The sequence below is a fragment of the Lissotriton helveticus genome, chromosome 3_1, assembly GCF_964261635.1.
Source record: "Lissotriton helveticus chromosome 3_1, aLisHel1.1, whole genome shotgun sequence".
NCBI classification, from domain to species: domain Eukaryota; kingdom Metazoa; phylum Chordata; class Amphibia; order Caudata; family Salamandridae; genus Lissotriton; species Lissotriton helveticus.
In genome coordinates this window covers 118,297,726-118,324,646 of record NC_136061.1, presented here as the reverse complement: position 1 = coordinate 118,324,646, position 26,921 = coordinate 118,297,726, and the positions used below count along the sequence as shown (strand labels likewise).

The following is a 26,921-nucleotide window of genomic DNA, read 5'->3' as shown; positions in this document are numbered from 1 at the left end:
AGACAAAGAGGGAAGGCAGGATAGGGTAAAATAAAGTGATCAGTGTGAGCGAAAGAGAGGGAGAAAATAGATGGAAGAGAAGGATTGGTGACCAGGCTCGTGTGGTCCACCGGATCGAAGGCAGCATAGCATCTAGTAGAACGAATGGCGCACCGCCTACCACCTATCCAGAAGAGGGTGCTGGTTGAGGCTGATGGGCTTCATTTTGAAATGCATCGTGGGCAGCAGTAAATGTGGACAGTACTAGGCGGTCAGAAAAGGTGACGCTACGCTGAGGGCTTTGCATCAATGTTGCTTCTTTATTGTGTACATCTGATAAAAGTTCAGCTTTGACAGCTCTTCAACCAAAAACCGTCATGGTTGGCATTTTCTTATGTTTTTTTGGCGAATTGGCTATTTCACAAGCCTCCCAAATTATTTCAGTTTGAGTCTATAGAAGGACGTCGCGGTGCTGCACCTATAAAGTTTTACTGGTGGAAGCTAATAAATCACGAACTGGAATTTGGACAATAATAATACACGATTGCACTTGCGCTCCTTGATGCAAAAAACTCTTTGTACCACACACCCGAAGCGTCTTCCCTGCCAGTGAAACTTCAGTACTTAATTTGGAAAAGAGTAAGTGCTGGGCCCAAAGGTTTTGTTCATAAGCCCGCAGCTGGTGCTATCAAAGGTTAGGGGCCGAATGCCAATCAAGCAAGCAGTCTTAATTCCACCTCTTGCCTCTTTAATCCACCACGAGACTCCGCCGCCCCTTTATTTCACTCCTGCAGGTTCCTGTTTCTCCCTTTGTCATGGTTTTTTTTGCGCCTTTCTCTTCCTATGCTTAAGCCCTTTTGTGTTTCTCTCTCTCTCATGCTCGGACTCAGTTTGTTGAGGAAAAAATAAGTGCTGGTCCCCAAAAATAACTACTGGTGCTCCCCACCTGCAATCCCTTGCTCACATGGACTCCTGCCTCTGGTAGAGGGGTGTTTGGCATTGGTTATACAGGGCAGGAGCTATGCCAGACTTTCAAGATCCTCTGTCCATTGGATTTCCCTCACCAAAATGGAAGCTCCTCATTAAGTGTGATTTCAGTGTTTACAGTGGTATTCATTTACTATTAAAATTTAGCATTCATTTAGTACGCATGAAGACTAAGTAGTATGTCCACAAGCCGAAATATGCAAATGAGGGAATACTAGTTCTACTCAACTACCCTTCAAATACATGATGAACACTTCAATTGATTGCTAAAAGAAGACTAGTAGTATTCTAGAAGAATAGTGTGAGAAGTTGGCCTGATATGATGCTCACTAGTTCTAGTGATCACCTTGTATCATGCCAAGCAACCCTTATGGTGCAGGTTGTAAAGTCAACCTTATAGACAAGCTATCCTAGGGGTAGCATGGACTAAGTAGTCTTAGGCTAAACTCTGTAAAGGCATGTGAAGCAAGCTGTTTTACCATACACAATCCCTTGAATACCAAATGAAAGGACACCACACAGATATATATTGAAAATATATATAGATTTATTACTACAAATATCCCTGATACTCTTTATGAGCACAGAAGCAAATGCGTTAAAACAAAACATAGTTTAAATACACAAAAGTTGCACAATATGGATGAGCCCTAGGGGCCACCTAAACCATATACTAAAATAGTGGTATAAGAACCACTATGGGGAAAGTGAAGAGGCCTAGGGCCTGGGGAATCGCTGGAGCTGTTCGGGACTAACAGTGAAGAAGTCGGGAAAGGCCCGCGGGACTCGGGAGCAGTGCGGAAAGTGCACGCTTTACCAATGCAATGTCAATGGTGCGTAAAAAGTACAAAGTTAGTTAGAAAGGAACCTTCCGAGTGACCTAGAAAGCTGAAACTTGAGACACAAACACTAGAGGTGTGTACCAGTGTGGGAACACCGGCGGAGCTGAGTTACCTCACCCACAGGAAGCGGGTGCATAGGGTCGAAGTAGTGTCGGGTTTCGTCACGCAGGTCGATGGTGCTTGGAGCTGGAGATGCTGCAGGCGGCTCGATGTGAAGAGTTCCGGTGGATCCAAGGGTGGATCTGAAGAGGTGAAGACCTGAAAGCAGAGGGGACAATGTTCAAAGTCACTAGCCAGTGACTACCGTGGAACCAGGCGATGTCGGGTGCAAACAGGCGTCGAGGTGTAGCTTCTCTCTGCAGCCACGTGGACACGAGGGGTCGAAGACATCCAGGAGTCGGTCACGAGCTGTCCCACGCAGGCTTCTCGCTGTTGGCGGTGTCGGCGACTTGATAGAAGCAAACAGGCCTTGGCTAATGCAAGCCATGCAGGAATCGAAAAAGGCTTGTTACTCGGACCAGCAAGGTCTGAGCAGGGGCTCCTTTTTACAGGAGCAAGGGCAAGTCTGGAGCAACCAGACCCGCAGTGAAAGTTGTAGGTTTCGTTGCCAAGATGGCCGCTAGCCACGTGGCAAGTGGCCGGGATGGCGCGTCGAGTGGCACGATGCAAAAGGGCCCCACGCAGATCGTGGAGATGCTGGGGGGCTGATCTTCGGTGCAAGGGCTGCTCGAGGTTGGGGCTTCTCAAACCCCAAAGCACAGCATCGAGGGTGCCTCTGATGCTGTGCAGTCAGCGTCTCGGGGGTCTTCCAAGACGTCCGGTCCCACGTCTCTCGGTACCTCCACGGGTCCCTTCTTTGCAGGGACTGTGGATCGGGCGGTGAGAAGTCTGGGAGTCTGGGTCTTGTCAGACTCTGGGCTCGGGCTCCGGCGGGAGGCGGCGGCAAAGCAGACGTCGAGTTGCTGGTTGGTGCCTGTGTTCACAGGGTGGTCACTCCTTGGCCACAAGGGAGATTCTCTTCCTTCTTCTGTGCAGCAGAATGTCGAAGTCCAGTCTTCTTCTGTATTTCAAGTTGATTCAGGATGATCTGATGTCTCAGGACACAGCTCCCACTCTTATTCGAATCTGGGGGGCCGGATCACCTACTAGGTCCCTCCTCTGGGTGGAACCAGGAAGGGGGGTGGTTACACCCCCTTTCCTTTGTCCAGTTTCGTGCCAGGACTGGGGCTGGAAAGCCCCAGCACCGGTTTGAACTGGCCTATGCACAGGGACACCTTGTGTGCCCCAGGCATGTCTGTTTCTTTTCAGCCCTGTCCTACCCAATACACAAAATCCTGTCTGGAGTGGTGCTAGCACCTCCCCAGGCAGGAAACCCTTTGTCCAAGCTGCCCTCGCTGGAAGGACTCCCAGCAGCAGGAGGTCAGACTTGTGTCTGTGGTGGCAGCATCCATTTTGACATGCTAAGGCTCTGTTTAACTTTACCCGGGGTTCAGGCTAGGTACATGTCGTTTCCCTCTAGAAGGGTGGAATGCTACCCCCGTCACCAGAACTGGTGAGGGGGTAGTATTCCAATTCGTATGACACCTTACTCGACATGTTTTGATAAAGCCAAACCTAAGATAGCATTTAACCGCGAGGATTATAATGCACTTAAGAGTATATGGTATGGCAATATCATGGAACAGCTAAAGGACATGGTTCCGAAAGCTGCAGACAGGCTCAGCTCATGCCAGAGCACCATCTCACATATTTCCAAGCACTCTGCCTCCAGGATTGATGAGGCCTTCCATAGGAGTGACTGATAGGAACATATGTGTCCATTTTAGGTTAGGTATAGGCATACTACACCTAAGTAAGGGGTGGTTACACCGACTTACCCCAGCTGAGTGATCAGCCAGTTGTGTCAAATATGGAGGCCAGGCCAGGGGTGGCACAATACATGCTGCAGCCCCTGGTAGGCCTTGGAAGCACCTATGCCCTGGGTACCTGGGTACACTGTTACAGGGGCCAATAAGGTGAACCAATTCCAATTGTGTATGTACCTAAGGTACATGGAGTCCATTTTAAGGAGAGAGCAATTAGCCTGGGGCCCTGAATAGCAGGATCCCAGGCCAATTATGTCAAAAACCAGCTAAACACCAGGCAAAAAGTTTGGGGGTAACCATAGTCAGATATCCACCTTCCTACAAATAGTATTTGAAGCTTAGTAGTATTCTGTTAGGGTTTATTTGCAGCTCTTGTGCGATTTCAAGAACAAAAAGGCTAGTCTCATTGATTGTGACCACTGTTTGAAGACTAGTGGTATTCTTTGTGCGAAATATCTGAATACTAACGGCAATGATTGTGAAGGCTCAAATAAGACTAGCAGAATTTAAAGTGAATGTTAATTAAACACTATTGTGCTATTTCAAGAGCAAAATTAAGGCTGATGCATCTCTTAAGGATGGCCTGAAAATTTAGCAATGCTCTTTCCCTTGTGCACCAACATTAGACACCCCTTTCTTTACCCCATTAATCGAAACAAATTTAGTACCCCTGAGTTAGCAAAAGTTCTTAGGGTTTCCTCTGGGATGCTGCATAATTTCACATAATAGGACATACCATCTGAAGTTGTGTGGCTTACCTTTGGTACTGTATCAGAAACGGTGCAAGGATTTTTAACACGTCAAACAAAATAACATTTTGCTACTGGAGTACCTTCAAGCCACTTATGAAAAGGCTGCAATTTTAAACCTTTTATTGTAATTTAGCACCAGCTCGCCTTATCGAGGCACCCTGTGTATCAGGCATGAAGACCTGGATACCTACGCAGCGGTTCTCCATATTAAATTACCCCACGCCCTCAGGCGGTGGGGCACTTCAGTGAAATTTTGAACCTACTTAAAAAAAGAAATGATAAACTAAAATCTTGAAAACCGGCTGCTTTAATATGTGCATCAGGTCTCGATTTGGCTATAATTGAATATTCCTTTATTAATTAACTAATATTCCTTTATTAATTAAATTGTACAGCTGTGCAGCTCCAGGTGGACATGCGAGTGCCTAGAAGAAGTTATTAGACTCGCGTGGAGCTACCTGAATACCGAAATCCCCTTCATGGACAACTGTGTGTTTGAGAAGAGATTACATTTCGGCCAGACATTAATGCAGTACTGGATAAAAATGAAATTTGCAGCAGTAAATTCCACGTCCTGTTTCAAAGAATAAGTATTTATGAAAGTCTATGATCCTAAATTGCAGGTGTAGTGACTAGCACAGTGGATTATTCGGTGTCACTTTTTGTGACGTGAAACCTGTCAGAATATGCATAATTATTAAATTATGTATACATTAAAAATACAAATTTAAAAATGAACATTTTAAACCAATAAGTTATTGTTAAGAAGTTAAAAGATGGTGGCTAAACATCAAGTTGCTATCCTTGGCTTGATTCACTGCACCCATGAATCAAGCCAACACAATCCAGCATGGACGATTGGTGGCCTCAAATGATGCGCTGGTTTGCAGGGACAGGTAGAGACATCCATTAAGAGCAGAAAAGACAAACGGACATGCTATAGTCCAGCATATGGCTTTGAGCTTTTCAATATTTAGTTTTATTTGTAAAAGACCAACATTCCAAATAAAATTAAACTTCAGATTTTTTTGTGTAATCTAAATAGATTTCATAATTTAAGCAATGGTTAGGTGTACATTTGGTTTAATATTTTTCCGCATTGTTTTGAGTTACAAATCCTTGAGATTGCGTAGGCGGGGTATCTGGCTTCCAGGTGTGATTGAGTGGGGGTCCGCAGGAGTCAAACGTTTATGAACTGTTGGCTTAGATGGAAACTGAAGAAATACTAGTTCTACAGTTACTTGAGCTCTGCTTCCATAAAAGGTGCACTGTTGCCTAAAGAGTACCATTGTGTGGAGTGGAGTGGCTCACTGGTTAGAGGCGGCAGACCCCGAAGCAGAGAACGGCCCAGGACCAGGGTTCAATTCCCGACGCGGCAGGGTCGTGGACCAGAGTCAGCAGACTCGATAATTCTCGCCTCGGTGCCTACTCTAACCAGGGATCACACTCGGCAACTCTGGGCATTAGCTTGCCTCATCTCTACAACGGACCCCCACATTCGCCGGGGATGCCTGGTTTCACCTTGGATATACCCAGAAGGGACCATCTCACAGGGATAGCCTGGACGGGTTCCCCAACGGTCTACAGCGCCACGACGCCTCAGGGCAGCAGTGCGCTTTACAAGACATACATTCATACATACATTCATTGTATGTATATTTAGTTCCTAATTTACTATTTATTAGGATTCATTATATGAAAATAGTTTCCCTGTGAGAGGAAAAAAAATTACATTGCAAACATTTTTGCATTATTTACTCGTGAGGGTTTTACACTGAATTAACATCTCACATGGGAATTGCGACGTCTTGGGTATTCTTGGAAATGTACTAATGTCATAGGTTTCAAGTAGTACTCACTAGTTTTTATGGATCTAAAAAGTTGCAAATATATTCCAAACGAAGGAGAAAAAGGACTTCTGGGAGAAGATTTCAGACTGTAGCAACCTGGGCTTTGTGGACTTGGGTATAGGATACTTTAAAAAAAATTGTAAAAATCTTCACCACAGAAAAGACAGACCTGCATTGTACAAACCTTAAATATATTTGCATTTTATATTTTCATCCTCCTGCCTTGTCTTCAACGGCCCCACGTCTCTAAAACAAAACCTTCCTAGTTCTTGCCCATGGAGAACACTTTTCGTTTCTAAGCGGATTCCCATTATTTGAATGTGCATTTCAATCTGTGTCCAGACCATAGGTGAAGAATTCAGAGTTTTCTGCCAACTAAGCAGAAACGCAGCAGCAATTAAAGTTGACATAATCGGCTCATTCATGTAGTAAATGTGATTATTAATGGTTTAGATGAAGTGTGGCTGTTCTTAATTCTTTTCTCTAATTCCTTTGACAGAGTTTGGAACAGGACGTACAGAATGAAATGGAAAGTAAGAGAATTTCAAATTCCTCTGTAATTGCAAATGGCCATCAGCCTTTAACGAGTAAGTAGCTGCAGAACCCGGAAAATGTAAAATGTATTTAATTCGTACCTGAAATGAACATGAGATGTATGCATTGCAAACGCACACAGTGCCTTGTTTACCAAGCACCAATGATTAAGCACCAATGTTTAAGCACCTTGGGCTCAGCCTCCTCCTTAAAACCGTTTTGTCAAAGGTCCTCTTTCCAGCCACTAGACCATCCTAGGCATGCCTCGAAAAGGGCACTTAGATCCAGCAAAATACGCAAATCACTTCTGGCTATTACAGTAAATTTATTTAATTGGCAAAGTGCCGGAAGGTGTTTTTGTAACTGTGCAATGAGTTTCTCATGACATTGGTCTATAGTCCACATTCAGCTCAATATAGGTTGAGTGGTCGAAAAAAAGACCAACGGAGTGAGTGAGTGCGCATGTACAAACATCCTCATCCTGGTTACGACACCCCCAGCAGTGCACGAGGTAGAAGCAGGACTTACCCTGTATGTCTAACCTGGTACTTAGCTGCAATCATTGACAGGTAGAGACTACAGTTAGTCAATAGAGCATGTTTCAGATGTGTGAGCTGGGAATTTTTTGAAAATGTCAATACCTCCAGGTTAATGTGTCACCTTACAAAATTGGTTAGGTTGTCATATAGATGCCGTCTCTTATCTAAAATGTAAGCATAAGAACAGCTTACCGAAGCCAACTCTGACGTTTTGCTGGCTAATCACACTTGATTGCTAAACCTTGGAGAAGTTTCTTGAGAGGTTCATTTAACAAGATTTGATTGGGAAAATGGTATCTTAAATCTATTTTTATTTAATGGAACTTACTAAAATCGACCCATAATAGGTTACTTCTACGTTAAACATGTGCTTAAAGTCTTAAACTCTTTAAGGACAAAATACTGTTGGCTGGCTGATAATGTGAATGTAGTTCAATGTTTTTTTGTGTTGAAAGTTTTTACAATTTGATCAATTTCAATTCAATAAAAAGTATTTGAGTTGCAATTTGCGGATTTGGAATCAAAGCTTGATTTTGTTAGAATGTTTTCAATCTTGTTACAGATATTGTTATGCAGAGGTAGTTGGCATGTTGAAGGGTTATCCAGGGATTTTATTTATAGTCAGGGATAACTATTTTGAATAATGTCAAGTGTAGGGGCTTGAATATCAGGGTGAGTTGAGGAGCCTCTAACTCTGTGTACCCGAAGATGTCCCGCAACCAATGGTTAGTGGTAAGATCCAATCTTTTATGGATTCATAAACTGTTATAACCCATAGCCGCTAGACCAGTGCACGCTCCGCTCCTGTGAGTATGGCACACTTCTGCACTGTGACTTTTCTAAAAACTCAAATGCTTTCAGTTCTTTGCTTTATTTGGAGCACAGCATGCATAGGGCAGTTTAGTGCATCTTATTGCAGGCACCATGTTTCTCCATAATAAGATCATGCTCTACTGGGGTAAACCACCATAACTCAGTTACTAAAAGCAATAATGCTAATAGGCAGTATAATCGCTGTACGTAGCCCTGCAGGTAAATCGTGTAAAGTTAGATGAGTTACGATAAGGATGAAATTAACCATTTGGGATGACATCATGCTTATTATTTCTTAGAATGAGTTAAATGAGGCTCAACTAAAATTAAAATGAGAAGTTTTCCCTAAATGATATCTTTAGAGTGTAGAGTTACTTAGAATGCATCTTTGTACCTGTTATAGGCATATGCCAAATATACATTGTAGAGGGAGTTCAATTTCGATATCCTGAGAAATGGTGAAAAGCCAACCAGTACTTTTGATGGGTAATCAAGTGATAGAATCACCTTCTGCAATGAGGATTCGTTTAGTTCAACAATGTTAGTGTTGGCTTTTACAGCAGGTCTACCCCAAGACCTTTTGCTTTTTGGCCTCCTGTTTTTGACCTTGTTTTTGTTGGTTATAGGACTCAGAGTACTTTACCCCTACTATTTAGTGCTGAAGAGCAAATGCTCTCCGGGTAAATTGTTTTACTGATTGATATATTAATGATTGGCAATTTGATTTATTAATAAGTCCCTATTAATGTGTATAGGTGTGCCCAGGGCCTGTAAATTAAACTGTAAAAATGTAAGGTTCAAAGCCGGAAGGTCCTAGGAAAATTTTGAGACCACACAGGATTTATTCACCAAAATCAGAACAAACCACTGCATGAAATTCTGAGGTCTATAGAAATATTCAAAAGTGTGAAACTGACTGAAACAAAACCAATGTAAAACAAACAAGTAAATAGGGCATATCCCTTTACCGGACGAAATCCCTCTCACCAAAGGTGTTTCCAATATTATATTCAAAACATCCCTGAGCTCCTCCCTCTCAGAGAGGGGGTTGTAGCCCCCAGAGGAACTAGGTTTTTCCTTTGGGAGGAGAATCCCAAATGATGAAGCATGTCATCTTTGGTGAGTGCCTGTAAATCAAATGCCACAAGTGGGGCTGCAGTACTGATTGTGCCACCCACACAAGAAGCCTTTCAAAGGTGTCTCAGACCTGCCACTGTAGTGTCTGTGTGTGGTTCTTAACTGCCATGTAGGCCTGCCAATTGCAACCACTTGCCAGGCCCTAGCCTTCCCTTTTCTTACATGTAAGCCACCCCTCAGGTAGACCCAAGGTAGCCCTGTGGGCAGGGTGCAGTGTATGTAAAAGGTAAGAACAGTTAAGGAGCCCATGGAAATGGTAGCCTAGCAAGGTCAGATGAGGAATAAATGGATTAAAGTAGAGAGCAGCCTTGGAAGAATGAAGCTGGTAGTTAATACTGTAGTAGAAACATCTTTAATACCAGATAACTATTCTGGGAAGCTACTGTCGGCTAGATTAAAAGAATCCGTAGCAGATAAAAGGCCATTGCTACATATGAGGGCTACGCTATTGTTAGTGAAGGTGTGATTATTAACCAAATGTGTTGAGAGGCTAGCATACACCTATTAAGGATAGCATCATTAACACAATAGTATGTAAATCTTTTTTTAAAACGACCTAGGTTTATTAAATAAAATAGTGTAGGAGATTATCTGGATGCAGAAACGCAAATTGACGAGGTTAAGGTGGTAAACTACCAGCTTTTTAAAGCCAACTCTAGTATCTTTCCGTATTGGATTTTCCAAAGCAATCATGGAAGGTGTTACCACCGTATGATGATTGTAATAGTTGTATTAACCATTGTGTGCTACCAGACACTGTGTAGAAAACAGTGATCATATTAGTTGACAAACCACATGAAGATCATTTCTTATATTTAAACTGCAGACCTGTTTCATTATTAACAGATGACCTATGGATTTTGACTGCTCATGCCTGAAGCTGTGGTTGATTACTCAACATGTTCCACTCAGATATGTTTTGTTAACTAAAAGTTCTATCACAAATTATTCAGTAGGAATACTAATGTTACCACTGCAGACAAAGCCTTTCCAACCATTTGGAGTATATGGATTTTATCTTAAGCAAGCCTAGTTTTCGGAAAATTATAGGACATCTGTTTAGAAAGACATCATATTTAGCAGCTGATATTGTTGCTCCCCTTTTCTGCTTCACCTGGCTATGCAGTCACTTAAAGGCAGCTTTTAGGCTACAACACACTATTTGTGCTATAAGGTGTGTGAAGCGCTTAAGGGTCCTTTGTAAGCTGCTGATGTGCTGAACGTCTAAGGTTTGCATTTCATGACCTAGTACTGGCCTTTTACAGGGATGGAATACATTTGGGAAACTGTGAAGCTTTCCCAACTTCTTCTGATTACTTAAAAAATCAGTTTCTTAATGCAATTTATAGTAATCTGATGATTCTTCTCTTCTGAAAGTACTCCTACTTCTTTTGACCAGAATGAGGCTTCAGGATATCAACCTCTTCCCTTGTGTCTGTGGCATTTCAGATCATCAAGTAGTCACAATACAGATTTCTGTATTTGTTGCATCTACAACCACCTACACCACTCGCAGCTCAGCGTTCGTCTGCAATGATAGATGAACGTGTTGTAATAGCTGGTCTGGATTATTTCAGACTCTCACCTGACCACACCTGTAGAATTGCCCTGATAGAGCTTGCCTTATTAGCATTGCTCCTTTAGGATACAAGAATATTTGAAAATCGTGATGAATTGTTATCTGACTGCAATGAAAAGGTGGCACTCTATCAAGGTTGCGTGTGTCAAGTGACCTCATTAATAATACCAGTAATTTTAATATAATTGCATAGTTGAATGATTATTTTCTAATTATTAAAGCCATCAAAACTGAATTTTGTGATGGTCCCCAGTCACATATAGCTAATAAATGTGTTTGGTTAAAAGGTCAAAGTATGTATAATTCCACATTATTGACACTCGTGCTACAATGATACTGAGATTTCAAAAACATAACTGATTAACACAATTCTATAGAAAAAGGTCACTAATTACAGAGCTTCTAAAACGTATTTGACTTAGACTATGGAAGTTAATCTCACAAGTATTAACGTTTCTTCTTCTATGGTGCATGTGATCCAATTCTAATACGCCTGAAGAAACTCCAATGAAGGGCGAGCATGTGTCATATACTTCTACGTTTGACCATCCCATGCATACTACACAGTTACAATCAGCAAGTGTGAGCCTCCACCATGTTCTATTAATCGCCAACAATGCCATTTTACATAACCAGAAGTTCAGAATTGTTGAACTGACTCTAGGACGACAAACGTCCCTTAACTGAGGTTGTAGTCGACTATATTTGGAGGAGGACCAGTACTGTGGTGGTCCTCTTGAACACCTTTCTTTTATCTGAATAAATCCATTCCCTAGTATATCTTGATTAGCCGCTCAGTTCCCCTTACCTGTGTTGCCATGATTCTCTCCAACGCTTAAGGACTACAGAGATCTAGTTTCCTGCTTCAACCATTTGGTCTTGAGGCGCTTGAAAGTAAACAAGATCTCTTTTGCTACTCGTTTAAGCAAAGTACCAGGCCTGGTGTTCCTCAAGCTATGTTGCAAACCAATTCTAGCACACAGACCCGCCTCTGCAGCTGTATTCTATCCAATTCCAAGTCTCATTAGCACAAATTGCCTTAATTTTAGGAGTCTACTCCAAAGATTGACTTCAGGTTATGCAAGAACCAGGCCTTTCAGGTAGAATTCCAGAATAGGAGCTTTTCCATGGGCTCCATTAGTAATCTTCAGTTGTTCTTTAAGCAAATTTTGACATTCATGACTAGTTTTACTTGAGGTATTGTCAGTTATCCAGGGTTGTTTATGTCAGCTTGCCATCCGCTATTGCCTGTAGCTGTGGATCACCGCTGACTAGTCCCTCTTTAGGTACCAAGCTCTACAGCCTGATCCACTTCTGAATGATTTAACTTTTGTTTTTGCTTGACTTTAATGTTTTTTGCTACAGGCAGGTCACAGTGCTTCTGTAACCTATCAGTTGTATGGAAATATATGGTAATATTGTCACAGTATAAGGTTAAATATGGTATCCTTATAGCTTCTGTGTAAAAACATCCAGAAGTGTTCACCAAATTAGAAAAACGTAGCCTGAAGATGAAGGGCCAGTTTGCAATTCTGCATCACGTCATATTGCAACGAACTCTTCCTCCAATATCCCCACAGTCAGTCCACTGCAGCACTGCCCATCACTCTGTCAGTTATAAACTTCAAAATTGGGGAAGAAATCCGCATCCAGTCAAGCTAATACCACAAGTGGGCATGGTCAGCCTTAACAACGGCTGCTGTTGGACCCATAAATCCACCATCCAGCGGTTCACCCACCCATGCTCACTCTCGAAACATCTTTGGTCAGGGTGGACAGCGCTGCAGCATTTTGCAGAATAGTCCTCCACAGGCAAAACCGGTTTTAGAATGTGACTGTATGCTGGATTTGAAGACCCATTTCAGTAGGTGCTCAAGTATGCCTTCATCAAACAGCTTTGTTTCTGGGCTCGGCAATGAAGTTCAGCCTAATTTTCCCAACATCAGGCCTTTTCTCATGCATCATTATCACTCCTTCCACTTGCGTACCAATGTATCTGCTTTTATATGGAATAAAGTACACCCTACTTTATATTATAAGGATATTGCAAGTCATTGAGTGGTTCCATGACGATATAGAAGAACGAGGCAGAAGGTAGAGTTTCTTTATAAGGTTATGGATCTCAGAGGTGACTTGCAATATCCTTAACATATACAACAGAGGGTACTTTATTCCTTATAACACATGGTAACACATCACATTTTTCCCCAAAACGACTTCACTCCTAGGTGCACAGTTCTCTCATATAAAAGCAGGATCGTGTTTGCAAACATGAAGAATAAACATAGAAACCCTAGTGCAAAATTAAAGACCTCAAAAAGGCAGCTAGATATTTGACAAGAGAAGTCCGTTTCCCTCCAAAAATAATATAAATTAAAAAAAAAAGCGTAGGAGCAAAATGCAGAAATAGTATAACTCTTCTACAATTTCCTAAGAAATTTAAAAAATTAACATGTTGCCATAAATATCTAGATTATACATTTTGACCGTACAGCTAGAAAAACCGAGCAGACCAAAGAAAAGAAAAGTTTTTTTACTTCTTTAAACGAATGCATTAATTATGCTCTGACCTGACCTGCCTTTCCACTTGGCTGCTGGTTCTGCCACCAGGCATTGTGACATCCGCACTCACTTGTGATTACTTACTACAGTTGAGTTCTGATGTCATTTCTTTATAGTAGGTGACTGCATGCGTCACAAGTTGCTGATTGTAAAGAAATTATAGACTGTTTTATATACAGGGATTGCAGAACCCCATGTATTATAATTTACTTAATACGGCTTGCAGTATCGATCCCTACCCCCCACCCTGGGGACGGATTTGAGTGCCGTACTTGGAAGACCCTCACGGCCTGTGGTTTGAGATGGTCATAGACTCTCAATGAGCCTTAGTAGTGGGTGATCCACGACAGGTATTCCATTCAAATCGACACCCAATGTGTTGACTCACCTATGCAAATACCTCAAGTATTTACGACAGCAACCTGGGCCCATGGCTCTCTCCAAGCCACGCTTGTGGCCTTAAGGCTGCCACTTTCCAAACACTATCATACTGCTGAATCACATGTAGTCTGAATATTTAGCAGGAGTCATCTAAGGTGAACTTTTTTCTCATTAGTGATTCTGATTTATGCTGTTGACTTCAGTTGCATATGAATGGTTAACTGCACCTTAGGTTGTGGAAGCTGCCCACCGGCTTTGAGTGCGTTGACTCACTCCAAACTGAGCCCCCTCGTCAGGGCCGGACTGGGAACCAAAACTGGCCTGCAGAGTGCTCGCCTGGCCCCACCCTCCCCACTCGGGGTGAGGGTGGTGGGGGGGGTTGGAGGTGCCGCCGAGCTCTTTGCCAGGGCCGGTTTTTGGCCGATTTCGTTACAGGGCCGCAAAAACGGCCCTGTAACAAAAACGGCCCTTTAACAAAAACGGGGCCCAGAACCGGCCCCCACCCGTGCGGCGCAACGGGAGATTGCCCGGTGCCCGCTATGGCCGGTCCGGCCCTGCCCCTCATTTCCTCTTGAGGGCCACAGGCTCATTTGTGACTTATTTGTGCACATAAGGAGTACTCGTCCTAGGGGGTTGGGTTGCCATTAATACAGCTTTAGCTAGTACTAGCAGCTGTTGCACCTCCCCCCCCCTCCCAATGACGTAGCAAGGTCAGGTGGTACCTGGTGCAGAAAATTTCTTGTCACCCCCGGCTTAACAAAATGGAAAACATGTGTTTAAAACACATATTTTTGCATTTTGTCACCCACTTCAGTGATGACACCCGGGGCGGCCCGCACCAACCGCACCTCCCTTCCTACGCCTCTGCCCTCCCCCCCCACCCACTCTTCCCCCTCAGGCCTTCATGTTGACCTTCCCTGCACAGGCCGTTGCGCCAAGTTGGGGTTTGGATTGAATCGACAGATCAACCATTTAAATGGAGCAAAGAGAGCCTCTGGGTACCCCACTGATTTTAGCAGGTTTGTGCAGGCCGCTAGCCATTTAACCCGTTCGCTGCTGCCGTCGTGCGAGCTACCTCCCTGATGCTGCGCACGTCCAACGGCCGACGCGGCAGCACCCGTTTCTTCGAACGTTCAGCACTGGCGCTTATCGTTCGTAGCAGCAAACGGGTTGAGACCGAATCAGTTTATCTTTTTTTACAGTGTGCCATCACAGAGGAAGGAAATGGAACATGCGCATAATTCTGCTGATGCCCTTTCTTTAATCTAAAAGACTCTAGGATGGAGGAGAAAAAAATCTGCCTTTGCTTGGTACCAAGGATGTAGACTCCTTTGCGTTCTGGGGAATTGTCAGTTGTTTCTTCATGTGTGTTTACATCACGCTCATTAGATCAGGTGTGCCAGTACATCCGCAATGCTTGCATCAGTAGTAATGCATTAATGTCTGTCATTAAACTGCACAGTGGTAACTTGCAGTGTTGGCTGGTAATTATGGCAGGGAGTGGGTCGGGTCGGTCACACATGCACGCATATGCACTAACTCACACCCGTGCATTCACAAACATGCACACTCATACAGACACATTCACAACACTCACTCGCAATAAATTCATACATTTACACATACAGGCACCAAACATTCAAAAACCTAAAACTTACCTTGCCTGCAGTTCCCGGAGAGTAAAGCCTTCGAGCTTCTCTCATTGGCTGAATTTAGGTCAGCCAATGAGGGGAAGCAGCAGTTCCTCACTCCTCCCACTCTGTGACAAAGTGCCACTTAGACTCGACCATAGACAGGTCAGGGTTTAGAACTGAAGTACCCAGGTACGAGGCTATCACTCACGTGGGCCTCGAGGCACTTTTACCAAGTGATGAAGGTCACGCCCAAAGAGCTGTAAAATTCTTAGCTTGGCAAAGTTCAGCTCAGGCAGCCAGGACCCTGTGCATGTCTAGCTCCTGGATGCTTGACCTGAAGAAGAAGAGTGTACATCCGGATGACCTTTGCTCACCCTGATCGACACTCTTCTTCCGCGGAAAAAGGTGAGCGGGTGTGGCCCCTCCACCAATATGGACGGACCACAACTGGTCACTTGTCATGTAACTAGGCTCATGCTTTATACATCCCTATGCTTACAACTATTCTCCTACTATCAGTGGAACTCTTGTCAACATCTACTCTGGGTTTGCCACTGGACCGTGTTAAAACGAAGAATGATGCGCAGTCATGTCTTGTAGTTACAGGTAGTAGATTTATTCTTCATGTTACGTCACAGGTTCTAGGTTACAGGAAGATGTACTGATCCATAAAAGTGCCCCACCACACACAACCAGCACACTCACATTCTACTCGCTCTGTCATCAAACACTCCAACATTCCACGCAGACTTCACATTCACTCTGGCTGAGCAGCTAACAAGGATATGATCCAAGGTACAACAGACAGGATATAAGTGTACATCTGTAGCAAGCAAAAGTACTGATGATGGTCCTATTTACACCCAGTATTGGAATAGGAATAGTCCACTGGAGGTTTTCAAAGTATTTTCTTTGTTTTTATAGGTCAACTGAAAATGTCCAATGAAGTTGCCTCACACGGCCAGACCGGGAGTCTGTCCTCCCAGGATCATTCGCCTACCACCGCCCTGCGCATGCCCCACCTTCCCGTAACCGCAGTCACACGAGTATCTGAAAAGTTTTCTGCGGAGTCGTCCACCTCGTTCAGCACCAACTCGTCCAGCAGCCACTTAGGACACAGCAACAAGAACCACAACGAGGCTGCTACCAAGACTTCAAACCAGTCCGGTAGGTTAAGAAAGCAAATCCCTCCAGCGAGATCCTCTCTCCCACTCCAGCTCTTGATGTAGTTGGATGGGAGCCACTTGGAGGGCGCCTCCTGCTGGGGTTTTTTCTTGAGTGTTCTATATAGAACAGCAGCGTCATTAAAGCCCTTTCTTAATCTGAGCTGATGAGTGTATGTAAAGGTCTCTAGGTGTATTATGTTTTAAGCATCTTCAGACACTACCATAAAAGATGTTTTTCTATCCAGGACACTTCAATCTACTTATTTTTTACTCAAGGCCAACAGCCTTGAGGAACAGATTGTTTTTCTACAGTGATATTGACTGCCTGAATGTTGCCCTGGTTTCTCTAGCGCATGAAATCCACCTTCACGCCCTCAGATGTCATAGCTGGTTTTGAAGCTGCTGTTTTGATGCTAATGTCCCACCTGCTGTAGGATAACAGAGAATTTTATTAATGTCAATTCTACATCCGGGTACGGGTAGTTCACTAGTAGGCCCAGGCCTCGTTCCAGGTTATTCACAGCAGAAACAGGACGACTCTTGCTAAGACATCCTAGAATTAACTTTCTCAGCAGACCGGTGGAACAAAGACACAATCCTTTCCACACACATTACATTCCACACACATTACATTCCACACACATTACATTCTACACACATTACATTCCACACACATTACATTCTACACACATTACATTCCACACACATTACATTCCACACACATTACATTCCACACACATTACATTCCACACACATTACACATTCTAATCACTGACCTCCATCATTGAAGCATATACGAAGGTCAATGGACATAAGGGGGGCCACATGAGAAGGTGCACATCCTTGGTCCAATGTAGAAGTGTGTAAGGGAGAGGATGTGGCCTAACGGCTATGGAGGTCGACCTCGAATCTGGGGATCTGGGTTCGAGTCTCGGCAATGGCGCTTAACATCCTGTGATTCTGGGCAAATCATTTAATCTCCCCGTGCCTAAAAAAAAAAGTGTGTCCTCATGTTATGCAACTGGTGCTATGTTAAGCGCTCTGATACCCGATTCGGGTCAAGTACGCGCTATATAAAACTCTGTAAAAAAAATAAAAAAGTGTATACTGAGGTCTAAAACACCTTATCAGCATCCTCAGAAATACTGAATGCCTCCAACTGGTTATCATAACTTTAAAAAACAATTACAAATGACAATCTGGGCTCTGCAGGAGCATCGCTGACCAGGGCAAAGGAGAGCGACAATCCAACGGGATCCGTTTCTTCACCTCCTCGAAGGCCAATTCAGTTTGTGAATATCTCAAAACCATAATGGTCACTGCTGAGTTTATTTCCTTATTTATCTGCATTTATTGAAATCAGCAACGATCTCATATAGCTGATCTCCAACCATCAGCCAGAAATTGCTGGCATTTGGTTTTAGTGTCTGCCTCTCAGAAACCCAATATTTTTTAATATGAAACCACTTTCATTGTACCTCTCAAAGGTAAGGCATGTATGAAGAGCTCATAGACATTAAGTATTTTTTCAGAAGATTCCACTGTACAGTAATCGGAAAACCTATAATTTGCAGTCTAAATGAGCGACCGTATAAATAAGCGGCATATGGCCACTATCATTTAGTGCCAGGACACCATTTTGGTGATGGAGCACTTTATAAGTATTTTAAATAACTTCCTTAATAATTATAGTGTGATCTGTGGTTCAAAAAGCCAATCCCATTAAATAGATTATGAACGCCTATTGGAAATGGCAAACCATGTTGTGCTACAATAAAAACATGTTGCTAGTAATAATGGTAGTGAGGTATGACTCTGACAGCATATATCAAGGACTCCGTGGTCTACCACATTGTCTTTAGATTTTTTTTGTGAAACTAGAGAGACTGTGTTTCCAGGCAACATTTCAGTTCCGATGCAGGTCGCACAGGGTGGTCCACTGTAGATCCACAGGGACCGAGCCAGGCCTGGGTTTAAGGACAACCACAGTCTATGTATTGACCCCCACCAAGTTAATGTTATCCAAATGTCTCTTGTGAATATCTTGGAAACAAATCATCTCTTGTGCCACCCCCTGTGGTAGAGGTGTGTCCCCAATTGGGATGAAGTCAAAGGGTGTCCAGCAAGAGCTAAAAAGGGGGCGATGGAAAGTCAAAGCGAACAAATCACAACCTGATTGCTGGACACAATACATCCCTTTCTGCTTTTTCGCAATTTTCATTTGCTAGTTTGACACCCATCCACTGGACGTTTCTGAAACTTAGAATATTAGTGTTCGAATGTTGTGAACTTTCTGTACGTTCTGATAAATGTTTAAAAAATATCCAAACCAGATGGGGTTAATTAATTGCTGTACGTATATTTATTCTTAGTTAGGGGGGCGGTGATGCCATTCCTGATGCCCCTAGAGACCGGAATGGTAACGCACTCCACGTTGGAACTACCCAACAACTACTCATCCGCCTCCATGCCATCCAGAACACGGGGGCGAGACTCGTCCTCAATCTCCCCAGGAGAACGAGCACCGCCCTCTACCTCGTAGCCTTCCACTGGCTCCCCGTACAGAAGAGAGGCATCTTCAAGCTCCTGACTCAAGCCTACAAGGCACTCAATGACTCTGGGCCCACCTACATGAACCACCGCCTGACGTTCCATTGATCCACTAGGAACTCCGCTCCACCTCACTGACCCTGGCCCACACCCCCACATCCGGCGAAGCACTGCGGAGGTCGTTCCTTCTCCTACCTTGCCACCAAGTCCTGGAATTACGTCCCCCTTCACCTACGTATATGTCCTTCACTGCAAGAATTCTGAAGGATGCTCGAGACATGTCCGTTCGACCAAGGACGCCAGGACTTGGCGACTGCAGACGCCCAGGGGTGACAAGTCACACTCTACAAGAACCCTTGGAATGATCCCTCCTCTGAGAACTTGCTAAGTAGGGTAGACCCAGCAACTGAGGCACTGCTGATTAAAAAGTCAACTTCTAAAGTATCAATAGCCCTATTTCCAAAAGCGGCTGCACAAAAGGTGAATAATCATAAGTTATTGTTTTACCTTGAATATGCTACAGGAGACCTAATTGATGCATTAAACAGGCAGTGCATAGCCTCTCATGAACACCATAGCCTCACATTAACGCTTGAACTCAAGTGGTGTATCTGCGTATCTTGTGTACAGCTGGAAGGTTCTCACTATACTGTGATACCATGCCACCTCAGTTTGGACCCAGCTATATGCAAATTAGTCTTGGCCCTTCTCCAGTGGGAACAGTCCAGCCCGAACTGTCAAGCCAGTTCGTCCCTGAACTGGAACACATGAAACCCAGGAATGGGCTTATCAGCCAGGTATGACTGGGTATAAACCGAGGTGACATGGTCGGCAAAAGAAATCAATGGATTGGGATGCGCCCCGAGAGATTGCCAGTGGTTGAAATCAATTCGGGCATCCCATCTATCACTGTGTTGTGTTTGGAGTTGGCTAGCAGCTTGACCTTAAACATGTAGATTCCTTGTTTCATGATGTAAACGAAAATTCCTTATTTTTTGTTTGAGTTTTTTATTGCTCGAACTAGACCCGAAGGTATCACAGTGCTTTACAGGAGCACCAGTTGTATTACAGATGGACACATTCATTTTTTTTTTGTTAGGTGCGGGGAAATTGAGTGTTTGCCTAAAATCACAGGATATTGAGCGTCCCTGCTGAGACTCAAACCTGATTCCCCAGGTTCGAGGTCAATCACCCTAGCTGTTAGGCCATCCAATCATTGAGCAGCCCATGGAGGTAGACCTGGAGATACTCAAGAAACCAATGATTTAAAGATCTTCTCATGGGATATAGGGGGCACAGAGAAGATATGATTTAAAAAACTATCCAGTTTTTATATTGTTTATTTACTAGAAACCTGAGCAGTGGAAAACACGTTAGGAAAGTGTGTTGTACACCTGCAACATAGGCTGTGCTACAGGGCACACCACAGGGGGCTTATTAGTATTTATCAGCGCTCCTCTTTCAGCCAAGCACCAAAAAATAGATCTGGAATTCCCTAATGTCTTTGTATTTTCACTCCCGTCTTTTGCAACAATTATAATCTAGCTAACAATTGTCACAATAGTCTACTTTCATGGAACATATGTTAATCCTGCCACAAGCCAGAAATAGGAGATTCTAAACCAGCTCCCTGGCTTCTTAGATGGGCTACAAGACCAATAAAAGGTACTATTAATAATAAGGGACTACAATTAAAATGTATGTGGCGGAGAATCACAGATGGCCGATCAAGGCCCCCCGTCTATCCCTCTCTTAGGCGAGATAAAGCTGGTGATATTGGTTTTGCTCAGGACTGCATATCTTGCTGTCTTTCTGGCGCTCTACCAGATGGCCGATCCAGACCCACATCTACCCCCCCTCTAAGACGAGATAAAGTTGGTGATGTTGGTATTGCTTGGGACTGTATATCTTGAACATCTGCTCTCTTTGTAGCACTCCAGCTCATTATACTGGTTCTCATATTTTCAGAATAGCATAAAAACCTGCATTTATTTTCATGGATCTTTTTCGAGAAAATTGAAAACATTGAGATTTCAACCCGCCTAGAAAGCGATCTCACAGCATAATCTTTTGGTTTATTTTGAGATTTCCACAACTAACCGCTTTGGAAATTATAAGCCACCTCTAGTAGAATAAATTCATTGAAATTGTCGCAGTCCGCCAAAGATCAGTTTCTTGCATGGCTTGGGTATCTCTTTGCCAATCCATTGAACACTGAACCACTTAAGCAGCAGACATGGGAAGCACTAATTTCCTTTCTTTGCCTTGCTGTGGCTGAAAACCATGACCTTAATAGAGGCAATTATAGGTCTGGCAAAGAACCTATCCGGCTTGGCCATGGTACCTCTACTCCATGGCACTTCTGCCCATCATAAATGTGGCTTTTCTTAGGGCATTGTTCAATAGACTAACGTAGCACAGTGCCGCATCTTCGGGTTGCTATTCGGACTCCCTTACTCCACACCTCAGTCTCAAATTTATCAAGAAGAATTTTAGCTGAAACCCCAGGTACTGATACATAAAGAAAATGTTCTTAAAGCTTGCTATGATTTTAAAGTAGTGCCGGGGGAACGCTAAAATCATTGGTTTTACTAGAGCTGCAGAAACCTCGTGCCACAGGCTTTAATTCTAGACTATGAAACCAAGGGAAAATAACAGAGTGGGAATCAAACATTCAATAGAATTTATTCAATTAACTGGTGACTGTGAAAATGAAAACCTTTCCCATTAAACTGATTTTGGTGAGATTAGTGCCAACCAGCGAGTAAGGATAAAAGCAAACGTGGTATTACAGCCTCTCATCTGCAATACCCTATTCTATAAAACACTACTTTGCTCTTTTGAGGTTCTAGTTTAAAAGAGCAGCCCCTTTGAGCTGTGTTACTTGTAAGCCCGGTTTATCCCTAAACGCCACAGAACTGGACAATGCGGTCACAGAAAGTCTGACCTGGGCAGACTCACGCTGGACAGGGCACTTTCTGAAATTAATAAAGTTCAGAGATAACTCTTGCTAGTGACTGCTGCTCGATAATTTATCTATATTATCCTGTAATGTAGCTTGACTAACAAGTTTTACATTGATTATTGTGATTCTAATGCATATTTACTTTTTATCTTTGCTTAAAACTGATAAAAAATCAATGTTCTTTGCAGAATTTTTATCTTGACGCTTGAATGACTAATGTAATTATTCTAGCTTATTTTAGTACACAGTACCATGTGATTATGTTTGCAGATACGTCTTGTAGTTTGAAACATTTTGTAACGATTTTTATTAGTCAGACAAATACAAATTATTAATTTATTAACATATTAAATTATAATCTGATATTTTCTCAGTGTTCTTGGTTGAGTGAATTTTTGCAGTTGCCAATGACAGTAATTACGTCTGTAAGATTTAGAGGAAACGTATAACCTCATAGTACACTTAATTGCATGAACAAGGCTACTGAATTAATTGCAGACATGGAGTCAAAACCAACTACAGTGTGCACACTTTTGATAACGCCAAATATTCTAGAAGTTTTAGGTTCATTGATCACTTTACTATTTAACAACCTGGTGGTTGTCTCTTTCATTCACTTTCGATTCATTAGGACAACATGGTATTGTACCTAACATTTATGTAGATCTGGAATGCCTAAATACCAAAAACAAAATGATTACGTCCTTTGGTACCTTCTTGTTTTGGGGGCGAGGAATGGGTGTGGATTGGGGGTGTGTGTGTGTGTGTGTGTGTGTTTGTTTTGAATCCTGCTGTCCTGAATTACCAGACCTCAGGAGCTAATACTTAAATTCAAATACTCTAAATCAGGGGGTCATTGTTGCTCCTAGGTGGCTGGATCTGTGCCAGATTATCAGGATATCCAAGAAAGCTACATTTACTTACAGGGAATTTATTTTCTTAGCCAGTGAAGATTTAGAGAATCTCCCATTGTTTCAGTCTGGGTGGACCAACATTGGACTTCCAGTGCTTTAAATGAATTTTGGTCTACAGATGGTCAATTAAATACCTGAAAGGCTTTGTCATCATCTTGGCTGTTTGTAGTGCTAATGAGAACACCATTTCTAGACGCTCCTTCCCCCAGTCAAGAAATCGTAAAAAAAGAAAGAAAAAAAATTTATCATCTTCAAAATATTATACTTTGTTTTTCAGCGAGTGCTGTGAAGACTTGGAGTGCGGGATCCGTGCGAACAATGGGCGTATCCGTAACCTCGGGTGAGCATGGTCATGATTGAAACGTCTCGGCTTGAACATAGTTTTATGCGATTGTCAATAGTGTTGTCTCAAATTTTACAGTGTTTTTATTGATTTATTCAGTTTGCCATGGTTTGCCGTGCTTTCAGCCATGTCAGTGGCATGAACTGTGCCGGCAGCTGGGTGGTGATGGGTGGGGTTTGCTTCCTCCGCCATCTCAAACTGTTACATTAGTATGATATTTTCCCAGCAACACTTGTTTCTTTGCATGCAAGTCAGAAATTAGGTACTCTTTCCTTTACAATCTGTTTACCAGGACATTCATTCTTCAATATCATCACAGTTCCAAAATATTACGGCGCCCAAAAGAAGTGGTCAGTGAGTGCCCACCTGCCGCTCTTGCCCTAAGATCCAAACAAAGTATGGACAAAACCGTCAGGCCATGAACTAATCAAAGGGGAATGGCATTACAAAGCTACTCAATAAATTATGTACACAGAACTTTGGTACGCCCATACTTAATTCCACACCTGCAATGAGCGGACAGATGTAGTGAAACAACGTGTGAGGTGTTCTGAGAATGTTGAACCAGAAGACTATAGTTTAGCAAAGAACCTGAGAGAAGTTGTATGGATTTTGTCAAATTATTTTGTACTATAAAATCCAATGAAACTCATACTCTGAATCTCATCTGCTCTACCGGTTTTATTTGCCCCAAAAGTAGCTTTGGTAAAACACTATGAATGCACCATGGCAAGGAAAAAACATGGCTGAATACTGTGAGTAAGGTGGAGCTCAGTGATGGATAATTAAATGGAATTTATTTGAATGCATAGCCCAGGTTAGAATCATCATAGCGGCCAGGTTAGCACTGTAGAGTTACAGAGGATTTCTCCTGTCGGAAGAGGAGGGCTTGGGTTGCCTTCTTAGTCTGTTGGATGAAGGCGAAGCGATCTAAATGGATGGGGAAACTCACTCCAGAGTCAGAGTGAAGACACAGGCCGCTTGTTTCTATATCGTTTATACATTTTGGACTTCTTCCCTTTAAGGATGTGATTGTCTGTGCTACAGAAGTGTTTAGAACTGGTCACGGTCTTAGAGTGGATGGTCTTAGAAATGATCCACTAAGCTTGCAGTAGGATGAACATGAAAAGTGTGTGCCAGAGTTGTTCCCTCATTATTGGAGACATATGGTACATTTTCCTTTGGTCTCTGATCCAATAAAAAGATGCATTTACAGTGGGGTGCCAGGTGTTTCCAGTGAGCAGTGAACTGTCGTTCGTTTTCCTGTCCCCTGTGCTCTCCGCTTACTATTGAATTCCATCATTACACGTGCAGGATGGCAGCGACTGAAGGTGATGGTAGATTCATCAGACAACTCTCAGAAAAACTGTTTTCTACCTAATATTGCGTTGTTTTCATGGTCAAGATGTATCCTATCAAATCATTTATTGCTTCTGAATAACGAGCTCATTCACACATTTAGAACTTAACTATGCAAGGCTGGGTGATTGCTAAATTTGAATGAACCTGTCCTGTTCCATTCACTCCATCAGCTATATCCATCCACAAACAATGGCATTTTCCCTTCTCCTTCATGCAAGGTAAAGAAATGTCACTAGTTCGAAAGTCTAGACCAACCAAAGACCAATCAAAAGTAAACAGACACGTAGAACATCAGACAAAGGCTCTCCAACCTCTTTGGCTTGGCACATCCACTTTAACCTTCGCACCACGGTTTGTCAACAATATGTTGTGACTAGAATCCATGCTGATAAGAATCAGGAGCATCCGGCTGAAATCTAAATAAAACTAGCTTTTCTGGCTACATTGATACATAAAGCTGAAGTAAAACTGGAATCCAGTGCAGACATGCTTCTGTGTAGATCTGCTGGAGGTACAACCTCCTAGGCCATGGATATTCGCAAACATTTGCCCAAGGGTCACAAAGTTTGGTCTGTAATGTGACCGAGGGCCGAAACAATGCCAGCAGGGTGACGATTGGGTGCAAGATGGCTTTGAAAGTAAAAGTGTTCTTAAAGTTAAGTGGTGCTGGAAAACCTAGTTACTTCCTATCTTTCATTTCAATTAACCTTTCATTAAAGGCTTGCCTGTATATTTAGCATCTTTTTAACCTTAGTCCTGAATCAAGTGAACATCAGCCCAATGCTGCTGTTGATGAAGGGGCCACAGGTCAAGGTCAGGAAGGCCGCATGCGGCCCCCGGGCCGTACTTTGAGTATCACTGTCCTAGGCCAATCCATTCAACCCTGGTCAGTAGTACTTCTCTCCACCCCGCCTCCATCCCCCAAAACAAAGCATTAACTGTAGGTTGAAGCAGAGTGTAGGCAGTTGCTGACTTCCTGAGGATACCACTCCGAGCAGTTGAGAACAGAACAGTGCCAATCCAAATGCAACTGCTGACATACAAGACCTATACAGAGTCATGTCACAAGGAAAAGGTGAATATATTTTATGAGGTCCATTGATTGGTGGAGGAACCATGCTCCGGTGTCGGCGAATCTCCCATCATCTACAGAGGAAGCTCTGATTTACAGGGCATTTCGCCACGTAGACCAGTCGTGCAGACATGCATCTCCTGTCAAAGCTTCGATACCTGGCCTCTGTATGCAATGCCAAGGGAGACTCGCTTGAGGGTGAGGAACGGAAACTGTTGGGAGGGGACTTCTTCACCCTTCTCGAGCTTTGGCGTTCTGCAACTATTCTAGGAAAAGCAATCCTTGAGGCATCTCCAGTTCCAGTCTTTATTATGTTATGTGCACCACAGGGATAATCTGCATGAGTATAAATCCGATGCCCCCAGGAAAGGCACCAAAACCCAACCCTATGGACCGAGTTGATGTGTTCAATGCATTATGGGCACATTTTCCATCTCAGGACCGAGAAACAATAAGCTCTGTCGCTGGCAGATACTTTGAATGAGGGGAGGATACAGAAGGCGTGCTGGTGAGAGAACATCATGCAATAGAGGCATCTTTAGTACCGATCTCCGTAGGTCCATGTTTTTTTGGGGGGGAGGAGGAATATTTTTGAATAATCCCGGAGTCAAAATTCGTAGTCTCTTATCTTTTTTAGCATAAACCTAGAGCAGCAATCATTAACTTGTGGTCCTGAGGGTCTGCAAATCCTACTCAACGGGTCTGTCACTGTTTAGAAAATTAAATAATAACAGATTAATAAAGTGTATATAAATAAATAACCAAAATTGAAAATTTTAAAACGTTCTGTAACTGTGAAGGAATTTGAAATTGTAGGCTCAATTTAGCTGGAATCCTCAGATTTGATTGGTGGGACAGTTCAAGTGCATCAAACAAAATATAATTTGGATGATGAAATGCTTTAATTGAATTTAGAGAAGCTCCTTCCTTCCCAATAAAATTATGAGGTTTGTTTAATGATGTTTGTGAATTAATCGTCATTTGTGTATTGTTTTGTTCTTCAAATCATCGAAATTGCTAAGTCTTCAGTCCCTCGCGTCCAGCAATAACGCAGTGGGGTCCCCAGGTTCCAATAATTATTCAGTGGGGATCCAG

General features: G+C 43.0%; 1 protein-coding gene across 2 annotated transcripts in view; it reads left to right on the top strand.

Moving 5' to 3' along the window:
• SMTNL2 (smoothelin like 2) overlaps window positions 1-26,921 on the top strand; it is a 353,335-nt gene that overhangs the window by 199,910 nt on the left and 126,504 nt on the right. The window contains exons 2-4 of one of the 2 annotated variants that reach the window (XM_078679345.1): window positions 6,775-6,808; window positions 16,379-16,621; window positions 23,327-23,389. In XM_078679345.1, coding sequence (XP_078535471.1) covers window positions 6,775-6,808; window positions 16,379-16,621; window positions 23,327-23,389 — 340 coding nt within the window. Of the gene's footprint in view, window positions 1-6,774; window positions 6,863-16,378; window positions 16,622-23,326; window positions 23,390-26,921 lie in introns of both variants that reach the window. The other variant, XM_078679344.1, reaches the window with a different exon arrangement.